Source organism: Sceloporus undulatus, chromosome 4 (assembly GCF_019175285.1).
Source record: "Sceloporus undulatus isolate JIND9_A2432 ecotype Alabama chromosome 4, SceUnd_v1.1, whole genome shotgun sequence".
Taxonomy (NCBI): Eukaryota; Metazoa; Chordata; class Lepidosauria; order Squamata; family Phrynosomatidae; genus Sceloporus; species Sceloporus undulatus.
In genome coordinates, this window is record NC_056525.1 from 176,949,597 (window position 1) to 176,967,085 (window position 17,489).

The window sequence follows — 17,489 nt, forward strand, 5'->3', positions numbered from 1 at the left end:
ACAGCACAAAAGTTAAGAGCAAGGTGGCACTTGTATTATTCCAGGAGGATTGAAGCCATCTATTACTCTTGTGTTCTTGGGAGGGAAACACAAGATGTCATTTTCTTTGCTGCGTCATATTCTTTTGTGCAGCAAACCTTTGAAACAAATTGGCTGAACTTGATAGGAAGCCTCACTGTTTGCTCAAGTGTCTACTGAAGTGCAAACAATCACAACACCAAGGATATTAATTTGTTTTGGAACAGACAAACTGAAACCCATTCTTATGTTCAGAATCAGAGAAAAGAAATATTGAGATTGGCAAAATGTTTCAATCAGTACAAATGTCACAACTTGTTTTTATGTATACTTGAGACCCTTGTATTCACTGGGCTGAAATAAAGTGATGTAACTTGAAGGGTTTCCGTTGGATTTTTGGCATCAATTGCATCTGAAGTTTTCACAAATGAGTGCATCTCAATGACTTGAGGGAAAGTTCTTTCAGATTTCAAATGTGGGATTCTTTACAAATCCCTCCAAATGGAAGAAATTTAAGGAGAACTAATTGAATCATAATGGTGAACAACAGGAAGGTTTTTCCATCAGGTAAGAAAGAGTGGCTCCATTATTATGAACATCTGGCCAAAACATTCAAAACCAGGAAGGGATGAAAGAAAAAAAATGAACAATTGACATTGCATAGAGAAGGAAATGGCTAAGACCAGAGGTGTACCCTAAATCTGTAAAAGTAATTAAAAGGTAACATAGGGCCCAAACAGACAGGCCAAAATAAAACAGCTTTGGGTCACTTTGGAGGAATGCTGTTTAAATGACACAAACATCTTAAGAGGCCCGAAGCTGCGCTCCAGTCCTTAGGATTGGAACATGGCTTTGGTGCGGATATTTCAATCTTTTAGGATGCATGCGTCATTTAAATAGCATACCTCAAAGTGACCCGAAGTGACTTCTTTATTTTGGCCTGGCTGTACAGGCCCATAGACCACAAAAGGATTAGAGTTTCTCTCTCTTTATTGCTTTTGGCCAATGGCCATTGCAAAAATCAAAGTAATACACATAAAACTTCCATAAAAACAGTATACAGCAGATTATACCAAATTGCAAAAGTTTAACATTAACAATTGTGGATAAGTTGGATAACATGAATATGTTAAGATTCACAGTTGGGCCCTTTCAGATCAAATTATCCCCATTACAGGAAACAGCAGTCTCCGCTATGTATTTCTCCCGAGTCTTTTTAGCAGTTATCTCTCATTATAAAACACACTGCAGAAATAATCCAGTTTGAGACTGCTTTAGCTGCCCTGGCTAGGGAATTCTGGGAAGTGTAGTGTTGTGAGACATTTAGCTTTCTTTATCAGAGAGCTCTGGTGCCACAATAAACTACAATTCCCAGGATTCCCTAGCACTGAATCAAGGCAGTTAAAAAGGCCTCAGATCGGATTATTCCTGCGGTGTGTTTTGGACCTCTCTAAATGTCTCTCAGAACTACAGTTACCAGGATTCCCTATCTTGAGCTAAGGCAATTAAAATGTTGTCAAATAAACATAAACATAATAATAACAATACTGCATCTTGAACTAATCCCATCAGCCTTATAACTATTCCCAAACTGCAAACATTATTTAGCCTTCTCTGTCAGAGAGCTCTGACCCCACAACAAACTACAAATCCCAGGATTCCATAGCATTGAGCCCTGGCAGTTAAAGCGGATTGTTATTATTTCAGCAGTGAGGCTGTAGCAGCCCTCTCTAGTCTTTAACCTCCAAGCCTTGGAACCCAGGCCCCTCCCACCCGACTGTGACGTAACTGAGAAGAGCCTGGCGGAAGCGATGTCATTTGGGCTTCAGGTTTTTCCCAACCTCGCGATATTATCATTGGCTAGCGCGCGAGGAGGCAGCGGCGGATCCTTAGTGGCGGAGACCTCATTGTGACGTCAGAAGCCACGCCCACCGACGCGGAGAGGTATTTAAGGCTGCGCGCGAAAGCCTGGGCGGTTTAAGCGAGCCCGCGCGGGGAAAGGTGCGGTTGTTGTGTTCTTCAGTTGGAGCGGCGCGTGGCCTCTGGAGGGAAAAGGCCGGTTCTGCTCTATTGGGTGAGTCCAATTTCCTGAGGAAGGCCCTAGATGACCGAGGCTACACCCACCCTGGAGAAATAACCCGGTTTGGCACCGCTTTAACTGCGTCTTGGCTTAGGGCTATGGAATTCTGGGAGTTGGGCCCACAACAAATTCCAACTCCCAGAATTCCATAGCCTTGAGCCAGACAAAGAGTTAAAGCGGTGCCAAACCGGGTTATTTCTCCAGCACGGGTGCACTTCAACTGCCATGGCTCTTAGTAATTGATTAGATACCAGAATATCAAGGTACATGGTTAGATTTGTAATTAATGTATCATTGTAAATATATAGGCTCACATGTTTGTTTGTTTTTCTCCTATTGTTTCCTTTGTTCTTCTCCTTCTGTTTTTTCCCTTCTGTTTTGTACTTTTTAATGTATGAAAACTCAATAAAAATTAGTAAACCAACAACAAAACATGGTTTAAAACCATGATATGGTTTCCTGCTTTTTAAAAAATCCCGCCTTTCACTTCTCTGCATGTTCCCAATAGCGCATGTACTCACTGTTTATGTGCTTGCAACAAAATAGTGAATAGTGTACATATTCGTAATAAAACAAGAGCTCGCTACAAAAGTTCAAAGGTTAATGTCCTCTGAATCCAAGCAGCATCAGTTGCCATATCTAGGCCTTTACTTATTGGGCAGTTCATTACCCAGAAGGTGCACTGTCGGTGTGTTTTGCAGCTGTTCAGGCCCCATAACAGCAGTAGTATCAACAAGATACGCTCATCCCTTTGCATTTGCAGATTTGATATTAGCAGATTTGATAATTCAAGGATTTGGTTAATATGTTCTCTCTAGGAATATCTAGGTCCTCCGGTGCATCTCTGTGGTCAACCTGAACTAAAAGTTGCACTGAAAGACCTGGAGATTCCTAGAGAGAAGACTCTACTAGGCATTTGCAGCTCCTCCAGGGCAGTTCTATGCTCAGTGTCTGTCGGACGTTGGCCACAGAGTTTCACTGGAGGACCTAGAGATTCCTAGAGAGGTGTCCTCTCAGGTAAAAACATTGTGTTTTTGTTATTTGCAGTTTCCCCATATTCACAGGGGCCTTGTGCCCCTAACCCTAGCGAATATGGAGGGACAAGTGAACAGTCCTGCTGCTTGAGTAAGACAACTAGAGACCCTATCGCATTACACTCTTAAAACGGGGCTAGGTCGCTTTAACTGCTCTGACTCTCTCCTGTTGCATTTTTGGGTTTGTAGTTCAATGAGGCTTAAGAGTTCTCTGGCTGAATCTTCTAAACCCCCCTTCCTAAACTACAAGTCCCAGAATGCAACAGGAGGCAGCCGCAGCTGTTAAAACAACCTGGAATGCAATAAGGTCCCGGGAATTATACAGAATAATCAAAACAATGCAAAGATAGATCTTCTTTTACCACCTAAAAAACCCCTGTAAGTAATCAGACTGCAGGGGTAGCCCTTATTATTCCATTTAAATTTGGGCCCACATCACACTGAGATGTCAGGTTAGAGTTGGCAATCTCTGAAATGGCATTAAGGATATGTAACCAATATTGCTTTTTGAAGATTAGGTATTTCTTGTTACGATTCAGGCATTCTCTACTCTGTTTTGGGATTAATTATAATTTAGGGCCCAAACAGACAGGCCAAAATAAAGCTGCCTCGGGTCACTTTGGAGGTATGCTGTTTAAATGACATACGCATCTTAAGAGTCCAGAAGCTGCACCAATCCTTAGGACTGGAGCGTGGCTTTTGTGCAGCTTCCGGCCTCTTAGGATCCATGCATCATTTAAAGAGCAAACCTCCAAAGTGACCCAAAGCAGCTTTATTTTGGTCTGTCTGTTCAGGCCCTTAGCTATGCAGTTCAGCATCAGTGTATACCTAACAGATGGTCTTTGTCGCACCTACATGAAACCGTGGGTAGTAACTGCAATAACAGTGGAAAGAATAATCCTCACTAATCTGACAATTGCAGAGAGGGCCTCAGTTTCCTGTAAAGCCATAACATTTTCAAAGTATTAAAGATTATGGAGGCTCTTTACTACAAATGGTTACCATTTGTAAATAGTCAGGATTTTTATATTAATCCTGGAATGTTTAGATCATGTTGTTGTATATAGCTCTGTGGCCATACTTATACATACTTTCTGGAGAAATGGACACAGTGATGAAAACAGGATAGACTGATGAAATGGTTCTGATACTCTTAGCTTAAGTATACACATCTGATCAGTTCAAAAGATGAGTTAAAATGTTCTGCAGAAGTGCATGCAAAATTTAGTTTAGAAAATTGCTGTCTGCTTACATGTAAAAGTCAGGGACTGGCAGGCTGTTGTTTTCTTAGGTCAAATGAGTTATCACAACATGAAGTGAGCAAGCCTCTAGCTTTAAGAGCATAAATTTATTCTAATACAGTATAAAGAAAGGATGATGCAGGGAATAGAAGGATGGGTATCACCTCAAGAAGCCTTTTACAGGAAAGAAATGATTGCTGAGACTAAATGGTATAGATATAGAGACATATTAGAAAAAATCGGGGACAATTTGAAATTAAAATCCAGAGAAAAACTAAATGATGAAGGATGGAAAATTGATTGGTTCACATATAACAAGATGTTGGTAAGATACAAACAAGATCTTAAAGAACAAGGGGTAACAAAACTCCAAGGAATTACAGACTTAGGGAAATTATTATTGGAAGATAATGTGAGACTAATTGGAAAAATTTACAAAATATTAATAACTTATGAGATGGAACAGGAAGTGGTAAAAGAAGATATGATAAAATGGGCAAGAGAAATAGGGCATCCAATTGAGTTCCAACAATGGGAGAAAACATGGAGAAATAATTACGATCTCACAGTTTCCCAAAATATAAGAGAAAATTTTTATAAACTCTTCTATCATTGGTATATGACACCAGCAAAAATTGCAAAAATTTATAAGTTAAATAATAATTTGTGTTGGAAATGCAAAAAAGAGATTGGAACTTTTTACCACTGCTGGTGGGTATGTAAAGAAGCAAAAAATTATTGGAAGATGATAAACAATCAAATTGAGATTATTATGGAGAAAAAAATACAACTGAGACCAGAGGTTTATTTATTGGGTATTTTTAATAATGATATAAAAGGAACAGATAAGAAGGTTCTGTATTATCTAATATCATTAGCTTGAATTTGCTATGCACAAAAATGGAAAAGTGACAAATGTCCAAGTCTAGAAGAATGGATAATAAAAATTTATGAAGCCATAACAATGGATAATTTGACACAAGCACTAAGAAATAAGACAAATGAACATGAAAGAGAAGAGTGGAAAAAGGTGATTGAATTTTTAGAGAGACAGTGGGGAGGGACAGCGGTGATATCATTTAAAGACTAAGGAACACAGGCTCGTGAGGTAATAACTACAATAAGATATAAATTTAACTAATGAGGAAAAGGGATCCAGGGATGTAAGCATTTATTAATAGAAAGTCAATGTTTTTGTGGAAGATTAAAGAAGGTAGAAGGAAGTCGCTAGATGTAGGTATGAATGTAGAGAAGATTGTATTGTTGTTAGGAAAGGATGAGAGATATGGAAGAATAGAGATGAAGAAGAGTAGAAAATAAAACAAATAGATGGTATAGTAAGTGAAGAAGGTACGAGGATGTAGATAGATAAAGAGTATGTAGATAGATAAGATAAAGAAAGAAGGAAGGAAGAGATAGTTAAAGATAGAAGGATTAAAGTAGGATAAGGAAAGAGAAAATATTAGTAGGATAAAGGAAGAATAGTTAAGAATTAGGAATATAGATTCGTGAAATGAAGAAGGAGATAGGAGAATGTATATTGTATTGAATGTAAGTATGTATGTAATGGTGTATGTTTATAATTGTATGTACATTTGTCTTTTGTTTTGTTTTGTATGTCATTATTGTATATATGTTTTAATAATAAAATTAAAAAAAAGAGCATAAATTTATTCTATGGTAGCTACACATGCTCTGTTTTGCATATTGCCAATTTTGCTTGTGAGTTTGGAATTACCAATCCTCTTAGTCAAATGGGTTAATTATTATTCTATGACTTCAAGGCAACTCTGACTTCTGGTGATCCTGTCCTAGGGTTTTCTTGGCAAGATTTATTAAGAGGAGGTTTTCCATTGTATTCCTCTTAGGCTGAGAGAATATGACTTGCCCTATTCCATGGCTGAGCAAATATTTGAGCCCTCCTGGAGTCCTAGTGCAACACTCAAACCACTACTCAACACTGTGTCTTAATAGTGTTAACAGCAAAATGTTAAAGCTAGGGCAAAAGGAAAATGGCTTTTGTTCATGAAAATTAATGTTAGTATACTATAATAATACTATAAGACTTTGGAAGCTCTTCATGCTTTCAAGCATTTTTAAAATGAGAAACCTCTCAGGAAGATGGGAGGAAAGCACAAAGTCCTACTCTGTTAGTTGTCAGGATCTCTTTTGTGTCTACACAGAATAATTCTGGCTGTTTGAACATGTTTCTTGAACTCTTTGTCATTGTAGGATTCAACCTAAAAACACACAAATGAATTCCAGGGCGAAGCAGAAATTGGATGCTCAGGAGCCCACTACTACAAAGGTAACAGATCTGAGTAATTTTAAATTTCTTGTCAAAGTATAACTGCAAATGTCATTTTTATATACAATTATAAGACTTCAATTTTACTTCTTTCCTATAAGATATTAGAATGCCATCCCTTGGTTGGCTGTTGCTAATGGAAGTGATATCTAGGAGGCCTAAATTTAATTAACTCTTATTGTATTACACAGAAGATTTGATCTCATGAAATATTTGTGCTCCTTTTCCATGGGCCAGACAGCAGTCTGAACTTGGCTTAGGAGTCATTCACACTACTTTATTTTATTTTTTTTCATTATTATTATTCTTTATTGAAATTTAAAAACAAATAAAGATACAAATAGGAACACATAAAGTAAAGATCATATAAAACAATTCATCCTGAATAAATGTATTAATTGTAAACAATAAACAGTGTGTTAATCTGGAGATAATACAGTGGTACCTCGGGTTACGAAATTAATTCGTTCCGCCGCCGCTTTCGTAACCCGAAAAGCCTTCGCAAGCCGAAAACCCATAGGCACTAATGGGGAAAAGCCGCGATTTTGTGTGAAATAGCGCCGAAAAGCACCAAAATTTTCTTCGTAACCCGAAATAACCTTCGTAACCCGGAACAGTTATTTCCTATGGGATTTTTTCGTATCCCGGAAATTTCGTAACGTGGGTATTTCGTATCCCGGGGTACCACTGTACAAGATTAAATAAGACTTCCAAGAGAGAGATGGGACACGATTATGCCAAGCTAGAGTCCTTAATACATTCAAATTTATACATATAGAATTATTCCATGCACGTTTAAAACATGCTCAATACTCTTATATTATACTTATGTCTTTACTTCTGTGCCTAATCTCTTATCCTTACAGATATGTTAAGCCAAAATTCATACCTACAATATAAAGTTAGAAGATAAGCCTTCATTTTTAATAAACAGCATAAAGGGATACCATACTTTTTTTGTTTTTTCCCAGTCAAGGTTATTCATATAACAAGTGAGTTTCTTCAGTTCCATAAAATCCAACAGTTTCATAATCCAGTCCTTCCATGAGGGTTGCCCTGTCCCTTTCCAACATGAGGCATACACCAATCTAGCCGCTGAAATCATATAAAACAGCAGTTTTCCATGCATATTTTCAAGTTTACCATCCATAACCATATTTAACAAAAACATTTTCGGATTGCATTCACACTACTTTATAAACCATTTTGCAAACTGGTTTAAAAGTGGGTCGTTCACACTTGCATTGGGTTTTTGTAACCCAAATTGGGGTGGCCCTGGCACAAATCCCCCTCAACCCAGATTTTTCAGAAACTGGGATATTTGCAGTTCTTTTCAAAAGAACCGGGTTTTTTGTGGAAACCGCCAACGGGAACTCACTCGATCCCATTTGGAACATCCTGCTGCCTCCGCTCTTCTCCTCCTTCTCCTTCCTCTCCTCTCTCTTCTTCCTACCTCCTCTTCCTCTTCTGCCCGCTGCGACATCTGCCCTACTTCTCTTTTTCTCTTCCTCTCTTCCTCCCCTTCCTCTGCCCCCGCCACTACATCTGCCTTTCTCTTCCTCCCTTCTCTTTCTCTCCCCTCCCAGCACCTGCTGTTGGTCTACCTTCTCATCTGCCAGAGGTGGTCAGACTGAATGACCTTTGGGAGTTCCTCCCAGCCCTTCCTCTCCTGCTGAGTGCTGAAGTGGGGTGGGTCCACACTCTTCTTCCACCTTCCTCTCCTGGGGCTATAAACAGCTCGGGCCACACCTCAGAAAAGCGGTGGAGCTTTCAAACTCGCCTGCTTAGCAGATGGGAGGGAAGCCGGAGAAGGCAAGAGTGGAGGGCTGGGCAGGGCTGGGCGAAGGAAAGAAGAAAGACCCTCATACACACCTGCCTTCTCTGTGGGGTGCAAAGCAAGAGGAGTCTGACTCAGCTGCAACACGAGTAAAGTAAAGGTGGAGTGGGAATACCACCCACCCACACCACTGCCCCACTACTGGACCCTCCCTGGGCCAGTGACTCCCCCTCAACAAGTCAGCATCACCTGGTATGGTTACAAGAGTGTTATCCCCTCTTCATTTACCTCCTCCCATACCACCCCATATAGAATCTTTAGGAATGTTTTTTCTGCTCTTCCCCTGCCCCCCTTCCAGGATTGAATCTCTCCATGGCATTTTATACCACTCCCAAGTGTGAACAGGATAAAATGCCACTGAGAGATTTGATTGTGGCAAATTTATGGAAATAAATCAGTTTCCACACCAGGTTATTTGCTAGTATGAATGGGGCCTTAGTCTCACTAGGGAAAGAAATGGCTCAGAGAAAATATCTAAACATTCCTTTCCCTGGTGCAGCTGATACAAGCTAGTGGACGGCTCCCCTAGCTGTTATTCTGTGAGGGTGTAAAAAAAAAAGAAAGAAAGGAATTAGTAAGATGAGGGGGAACTTGTTTGGGTATTGGTTTGGATCCCTCTGACTCATTGTGGCACTGGTTGACCATGCCACTTGCTATTGCATGTTCACTGACCAGCAGATGATATAGCCAGAGGCTACATTTTGCTACATTTTAGCCTTGTGTGGTGGAAAGCAAGGGGCAAACAAAGCTGCATGCAAATCCAAGCACTTGCTGCAAGAATATCTCAGAAGCTTGATCTACTTTGGGAAGGATGCCACATGGGCAAAGCCAATTCCTAGACTGAAGTGCTGGTTGCAAAATTTATATTGTCTACCCTGTGACAATAGAGGTGATGCAGCATATTCTCTGTTTCCCATGTTCATGGGCTATGTCCCATGGAACTGGCACAAGACAAGGAACACATTTGTAGCAGGCAGAAATGTAGAAATTCCAGAGCTAGAACTTTCCCATCAATTGGCTATTGAGTCTCATTAAAGACCTCCAGTGAGGGCAAATGTGTGCATGTATACTAAACACAGAGGTTAATTGGCTTATTTATGCCTTTGTTTTCCCCCACGTATTCAGCCAAATTCTACCTTTCTATAATTCAAACCCAACGTTTGGAAAGTTACTTTTGAAAATAATGCATTCTATCACAGGTTTTAAAATGCATTGTATTTTCTTGTTATATTCCTATCACTTTCTGTTACTTTTTGAGAAAATCCATTAGCATTGGTAAGAGAAAGACATAAAACTTGAATAATTCCTTTGAAAATGAATATGCTATATCAGCTCTTACAACTAACTTTAGAAATGGTTTGTACCTTATGCAATTAAGGCAGCCTTTCTCAAATAGTGGGGCGGGCCCCCCCCAGGGGGGGCACGAGGCTCCGTAAAGGGGGGCGCGAGGCTCTGTTATGCAGAGGTGTACTTATAACAATTTTATAGACAAATGATACTATTTACAGTCATGCGGGGGGCGCGAAATGTTTTCTTCTTCCTAGGGGGGCATGACAGAAAATAATTGAGAAGCACTGAATTAAGGTAACTACACTCTTACTCTATTGCTTTGAAATGTGACTTTTCAACTTATCTTATACTACCCCAAGTCAACTAGTAACAGTTTATTGCATTATTTTTAACCCATTACTTCCAAGCTCTGCTTAAGTCCATTCAATTTAGTCCTGTCTTGGGGCAGTAGTGAGCCAGCTTTTGCTGTCTTGCTGTATGACAGCTGCACAGGTATTTTGGTTCAATATCTGTTCTACAGGAGCATCTCTTACAAATCTACCAGAGAGGAATCATAGAGCTGGAAGAGACCTCAAGGGTCATCAAGTACAATTCCCTGCTATGCGGGAATACACAATCAAAGCATACCTGGCAGGTGGTGAATGTACTGTGTCTGTCTTAATGAATGGTCCTAGAAAGTAAGGCCTTGAAAACTTAGTATCATTAACATACTGAGGGAATGAAAACTAGCCAAAATCAGAGGGATAAAGACAGCTAGGTAGTAAAACCAAAAGGGTTTATATCCCCATAGCAACTGCAGTAATGTCTTCAAAGAAACTTTCCACTTGTTTTGAATCATGACTCACAAAGGCAATGGCCAGCTTATTATCTCAGCCATTCTAATACATAATGAAGGCATTATGATAATAACATCTGCAGGTTTATTGTAGAATCCACTACACTATGGCACATGTCCATATACACATCAGTGTCAGAGAAGTGAAATGACCTATTGTCTTCTGTTGTTCTTAGAAGTGCTTATATTAAATAAGAATAAGGAGATGATTTACCTGGTTAGAGGTTGGAGGACTTCTAGTGATTAGGAAGGTTTTCATCTAGCTTTATAGACTCAACTAGAGGTTTCCCAGCCTTTTGGAGCATCTTTGAACTAGATGAAATATTGAAAGAGCTGTAATCATTCTTATTTCCTGTGGGTTAGTCTTCTCTCTTACACACCTCCTATAACCAAGATGCTCTTCATACTTTGCTTTTCTATATGGTCTAAGTAGAAGTAGAAATTATCATCCCTGATGATAAAATCAGTAAAATCAGTTTCCATATCTTGTATTCTTTAATCACGTTTCATCTGAGCCCCTGTCTTCAATTTTAGACTCTCTCCTTAGAAGTGTGGGATACTTCTTGGTGTTGGTAGATGTACAGCCACCCAAGCCTACTTATTGATGCTGCAGCCTTCTGCCAACAAAAAGCTATTGCACCCAAGCACCATGTTTCTGAGAATAATCACTAGGTTTCAGAGCTAGGGAGAGAGAAGTGGTTTGGGGCTGCAGGTAACATATCCTTGGCACCTTTTGATCTATCCCTCCCCACTACTGTTTCCATCCTACGAATCTGGACAACATGCACTTTCTAATAGTGCTCCGCCCTTGAGATCAAAGAATTAGAGAATGCCACTGGGAAGAAAGCAGAGATGAGGAAGGGACAAGGACAGTTTGCCCCCAAGCTATTGAATTGGGATCTGTGAAACCTGTCTGGCTGGGAAGCTAGCCATAATTTGCTCATTAGCATGCCTTTTTCTTCCTCAAAGATGTGTGGGGCTGTCTTTGGACCCAGGGAGGGCATAGAGATTTATTCTGTTGCCTTTGGGTTCACACTTTCCAAACAGGGAGAAATATTCACCACGGTGACCATGGCAAGAAAATTTGTGGACTCTTGCCAGTGAGCAATGCTACTCAGTATGAATAAAAGAAAATGAAGAGGGATTTTAAATAGTATAGAGATAAAAAAGGGATGAAGCCAGCATCCTTTCTATTGTTGGTCTTGTCACTCTCTTCTCTCCCCAAAACATCAAGGTTCTCACTGTTAAAATTTGTACTTATTGTATAATTTTGATCTTCCAATAAGCACTATTTAGTTAAACATAAAATATTAAAAGTAGTAGGTTAATCCAAGCAAGTGAGAGCCGCTGAGTATTTCTGACAGATTCAGAGCAGTAAACAGTCTGAAGTATAGTGTAGTGCTGGTTCCCACAGTAGCTGGCACTTGTCCTTTAGTTCAACAGTAAGTTAATTGCCAGGAGAAACTACCGTGGGAAAGGTGAGCTCTTGTCATGTGAAGTGCAGTGTGAATTGCTAACTTTCTCACGCTAGTATGGCATTATGTTCCTGTTATCCCTCTTGGATTATCTACCATTGTTTGCCATCTCATGGTGGCAGTGTAACCTTTTTTTTTTAAAGGAACTAATTCAGGAAATAGGTATTTACATATGACAAGGAAAGTGATCGATGTTCTGTTTTCCCCCAACAATACTCTGGCTGGATCAGTATGTTATATCCCAAACAAAGGAGCTAGACATCTGCCTCAAATCAAAAGCGGCATGCACTTTGTGAAACCTTCTACTTTTTCCATTTAAGTGTAGAATGCTCTTGAGTTCTTCCAGTAATCTCATTCTCAAACCCTTCTCCATTTTGGACAACAGACCCTTGCTAATGATTTAAGACTTTGAGTTTAAACCAGTAGATCTTATTGGATCTGGTTGCTGAGCAAAAATGATCATCAGTAAACCTGGGAAATTGGAAGTGATGAAGGATCAAATTAATTCTAAACAGGTCTGTGGCTTTTCAAGGCACTTAGCTTTGACTCAGGCATAAAGGCAAAGAAGATCTTTGTCTAAAGAATTTAAACAACATTGTAACTCCTGTTCTTGAGAGCAATAGCAAGTACAGTGCGTCCATGTCATACGCGGGCATGCTATACGCAGATTTGAACATACGCTCAAACCACGGGGCGAAAGGGGTGGCACGTCCCATTGGAATGCATGGGGTGTGCACCCATGGCCCACATGCATTGCTGCATGCACGAGCCGCCATTCATTCCAATGGGGCTTGAGCATGCGTGGAATTCAGCTTACACAGGGGGTCTGGAACGGATCCCCTGTGTAAGCTGAGGGTGTGCTGTGCATTTCTATACTGCTTATCAGAGCACTTAAGCACTACCTAAGCGGTTTACAAAGTGTAAGGTAATTGTCCCCAACAATCAGGGTACTCATTTTAGCAATCTTGGAAGGATGCAAGCCTGAGTTGAGCTTGAGCCCCTTGACTGGTATTGAACTTGTATCCTTATGGATTGAAACTTTAGAAATAGTCCTGACCAACCATAATAGTTTTGTGCTATCATTAATTATGTAGACTGAAATGTATATAGCTCTTAAACACTAACACATACTGTTTTGAAAATGTGAAGCGCTTCACTGAATATATTGTTTCCAAAGCAGGCTTCTAGAAGTAATACCAACTGCACATCACAGAGACAGACTCTGAAGATGATACAGCCATCCATTACAGGTTGTCTTGTTGGCCGATCAAATGAGGTATGTATTGCTGCTGGAACACAGCTTTTGTTTTCTGGTTCTCTAACTGTGACTGGGGCTGCATCCACACTTCAGAAATAATGCTGTTTGACACCACTTTGACTGTCATGGCTAAGTGCTATGGAATTCTCGGAATTGTAGTTTGTTGTGGCACCATAATTCCATACCATTGAGCCGTGGCAGTCAAAGTTGTGTCAAACTGCATTATTCCTAAAGTATAGATGCAGACTAAGGGCCCGAACAGACAGGCCAAAATAAAGCTGCTTCGAGTCACTTTGGAGGAATGCTGTTTAAATGATGCATGTGTCCTAAGAGTCCAGTAGCTGTGCCAAAGCCACGCTCCAGTTTTAAGGTGTGTCATTTAAACAGCGTGTCTCTAAAGTGACCCGAAGCAGCTTTATTTTGGCCTCTGTTCAGGCCCAAGTGAACTAATAATGGTCAGCCCAAGATATATGGCAGAGCCTCATAGTTAATACAGCTTCCTAAGTCAAGGTGCATAGTGCACCTGAATATGCCCCAAAATTACTTTAACGGAATCCATTACAGTGGTACCTCGGGATACGAAATGCGCGGGTTACGAAATTTCTGGGATATGAAAAAAATCCACTAAAAAAACTGTTCCGGGTTACGAAGGTTATTTCGGGTTACGAAAAATTTTTTGGTGCTTTTCGGCGCTATTTCACACCAAATCGCGGCTTTTCCCCATTAGCGCCTATGGCATTTCGGCTTGCGAATGCTTTTCGGGTTACGAAAGCGGCGGCGGAACGAATTAATTTCGTAACCCGAGGGAGCACTGTATTTCTGATGCAACACATGTAATGCATGTTACTCTGCCATCTGCCTGCACTTCAGTTAAGACTGAGGGCTTAGATTCCACCAAATCCAAGGCATGCTTTGCTCACTCCCCACTTTTCCTGCATTTATCCATGAAGAACTACTTGTGTCATCTGATCTTATCCATAGAGAAGGGATTCAGAAGTAATAGTGGTGTAGGGCATCAGTTTCCCGAGACAGCTGTTTTATTTTGATGATGAGTCAGATGAGTCTTGAAGTGCATTGATATTTAAAATTGCTGCTATTATTATTATTATTTTATATAGCGCTGTAGATTTGCACAGCGCTGTACATAAAACAATAAATATATAAGAGTAAGCCTGCCTATGGCGTACAATCTAAGAAATAATAGGATAATACATATAAAATACATAGCAATACAGGAAATGGTTCAATAAAACAGTCAACAAAAAGAACATCAAATAGCAAATGATAATCATGCATTTAGTCTGTTAACTGCTAAATATATACAGTCGGCCCTTCTTATAAACGGATTTTTTATACACGGATTTAAGCATACACGGTTTGAAAATGTTCCAAAAAAGTATAAATTTACCTTGATGTTCCATTTTTTATTAGGGACACCATTTTGCTATGTCATTATACTTAATGAGACTTGAGCATACACGGATTTTGTTATACACGGGGGATCTTGGAACCAAACCCCAGCGTATAACAAGGATCCACTGTAGTTACATTGTTAGTTTGTGCAGTAGACAGATTAGTGAATCTAAATGTTCTGTTGAAAGATCCAGTTTCAGTCTCTTTAGTCCATAATGGTATTATAAAAGGAAAAGTAGGCTTTCAGTTTTAAGGTTTGTTCAGCAAACAGAAGAATGCTTTATCAAATACTGTGCTTCAGAGAGTTTTGCTTTTCATACGTACAGCAGGCCAAACCATCAATCAAGAGGAAACTTTGGAGTGATCAGACAATCTCAAAGACTTCCAAACCTGAATCCGTTGTTGAAAAGGAATACACAAACACAAGTAGAGATCTCCAGGCTTCTGATCTTACAACAAAAGGTATGTTGCATCTTTTTTAAAAAATCGCTACTCATCTTTTCATGAGGAACATCAAAGTACTAGGAGATGGTTAAAGATAAAAACTGATACTGTAAAAATTGAACTGTAAGAAGTTCTGTTCATTGAACTGTAATATGTACAAGGCCAATGCACCAGCTCCCACTGTAGCCAAGCAGCTGGCTCTGAATAGCCCCAATAGTGTTCAAAGGCATTTGCCTTCTCTCCTTGAAACTAGTATTTAGAGGTGTGCTACTTCAGAATCTGTAGAGTAACACAGACATCATGACTAGTAGCTACTGATAGCTTTATCTTTTTGTAATGTGATTGATTTCCCTTTACAATAACCATGTTGAACACATTGCCTAGGGAATATAAAGGAAATATATGTAGATGGGATCTAGGAGAAATCAGGGAAAGTGATGAGCACCACACAGAAGATCTACTTTTTCCTTTTTCTTGTCCATTGCTATCTCACTGAAATCTCTTTCCAGTGATTATCAGGAGTCAGTAGGCATCCATATGGCTGTACGCATACATTCTTGCACATAGCTATAGCTGTTAGCATGTGTGTGTGTGTGCTTAACAGTGAGTGAAGGAGAGATACTTTCCCTCCTAGCTTGGCTCCCTTCTCTCTCTGACAAGGCTGTGAGGATAGAATTAGGCTTTTTTTTTTTTTTGCCTCAAGACTGCAGTCCAGAAAGATGGCTAAGAATTCATTTATTTTTTAAAAGGCCTGTTGGCTACCTACCTCCTTTTAGGCTAACACAGATTTTGTACTACTGGTGTATGTTGTTTTACCCAGCATGGTATAATAGTTGTCAGGCATGACAGCAAGTTATTAACTAATATCAAGAGATTTATCTGGTAACTGAATTAAGAAAAATAAATATAGTAAAAAGAAATGGCATGTATCTAACCTCAACTTTTTCTGAATTGTACTACAAAATGACAGATGGGCTTTGGTAAATAGGCATAAAGTGGTGCACACTAAAAAAAAGTCAGACAATATCTTTTCGGTAATAAGTAGGTCATTAAAATATCCATTGCAGAACTGAATTTGTAATTCAGTTAGTCACTTTGGTTTTGGAGGTATCGCAGTCTAGTGGGACTGTAAATCATTGGGGTATGCATAAGTCTCAAACAAGGAGGGTGTTTAAACGCAAATCTAGGTGTCAAACACCTTTGTCCCTGAGCCCAGAAGACTGTTAGTGTCTTACTATCAGCCTTGCAGTTAGCCAAGAATTTGACACTACTATTTCTTCCAGGTTAGTAGTATGCTTGGGGTCACACTTCCCCTGAAAGACTCTGTCCGCAGCTTAGGGGTGCTCCTTGACTCGTCGCTTCACCTGACAGCTCAGATAGATGCGACAGTCAGGAGCACTTGTTATCAGCTTCGGCTGATACGCCAGCTGCGCCCCTTCCTGGAGCAGGGAGACCTTGAAACAGTTGTACATGCGCTGGTCACCTCTCGATTGGACTTCTGTAATGCGCTGTACATGGGGCTACCCTTGTGCCAAGTTCAGAAACTTCAACTTGTACAAAATATGGCAGCCAGGTTAATTACAGGTACTCGTCGTACCGATCACATAACACCGGTTTTGAAATCCCTTCACTGGCTGCCAATTAGTTTCCGGGCAAGGTACAAGGTGTTGGTGATTACCTTCAAAGCCCTACATGGCTTGGGTCCAGAATACTTAAGAGATCGCCTACTTCCATACTGTCCGTCCCGCACTCTAAGGTCCTCGGGGAAGAATCTACTTCAGCCAATAAAACCTAGGCTAAGTTCAGTCACCCAGAGGGCCTTTTCCATCGCAGCTCCGAAGCTATGGAATGACCTGCCGAAGGAGATCCGTGACATTTCTACTCTTACAGCCTTTAAGAAGGCTCTTAAGACGGATCTCTTCCGGCAGGCCTTCCCTACCTAGTTCTACTCCCCATTTACTGTGACTTATGTCACTCTGTCCACCAATTCTTCTCTTAAATTTAATGAGAAGAATTAAATTAAAATTAATTAAAATAAAATCCTTGCCTCAAGAAGAAGAGCCCTCCCTCCATGACATCATCATCAGACCTGAGAGGGAGTGAAAAAGAGAGGCCCAACTTCCATCAGGCCTAACTGTGAATGTACTCACTTTGCTCTCTTTAATTTTATTGTATTTTATTTATTTATTGTATTTTATTTTCTTTATTTTTACTGTTGTAACCCGCCTGGATTCCTTATGATTGGGCGGGCTATAA

At 40.0% G+C, this 17,489-nt stretch overlaps 1 protein-coding gene across 1 annotated transcript in view; it reads left to right on the forward strand.

The window, feature by feature from the left end:
* The first annotated feature begins 554 nt into the window (after positions 1 to 554).
* The window catches only part of GMNN (geminin DNA replication inhibitor), a 19,682-nt gene continuing 2,747 nt past the window's right edge, over positions 555 to 17,489 (forward strand). Inside the window, exons 1-5 of the mRNA XM_042464424.1 lie at positions 555 to 585; positions 1,972 to 2,092; positions 6,606 to 6,681; positions 13,299 to 13,394; positions 15,116 to 15,251. Coding sequence (XP_042320358.1) covers positions 555 to 585; positions 1,972 to 2,092; positions 6,606 to 6,681; positions 13,299 to 13,394; positions 15,116 to 15,251 — 460 coding nt within the window. The remainder of the gene's footprint in view (positions 586 to 1,971; positions 2,093 to 6,605; positions 6,682 to 13,298; positions 13,395 to 15,115; positions 15,252 to 17,489) is intronic.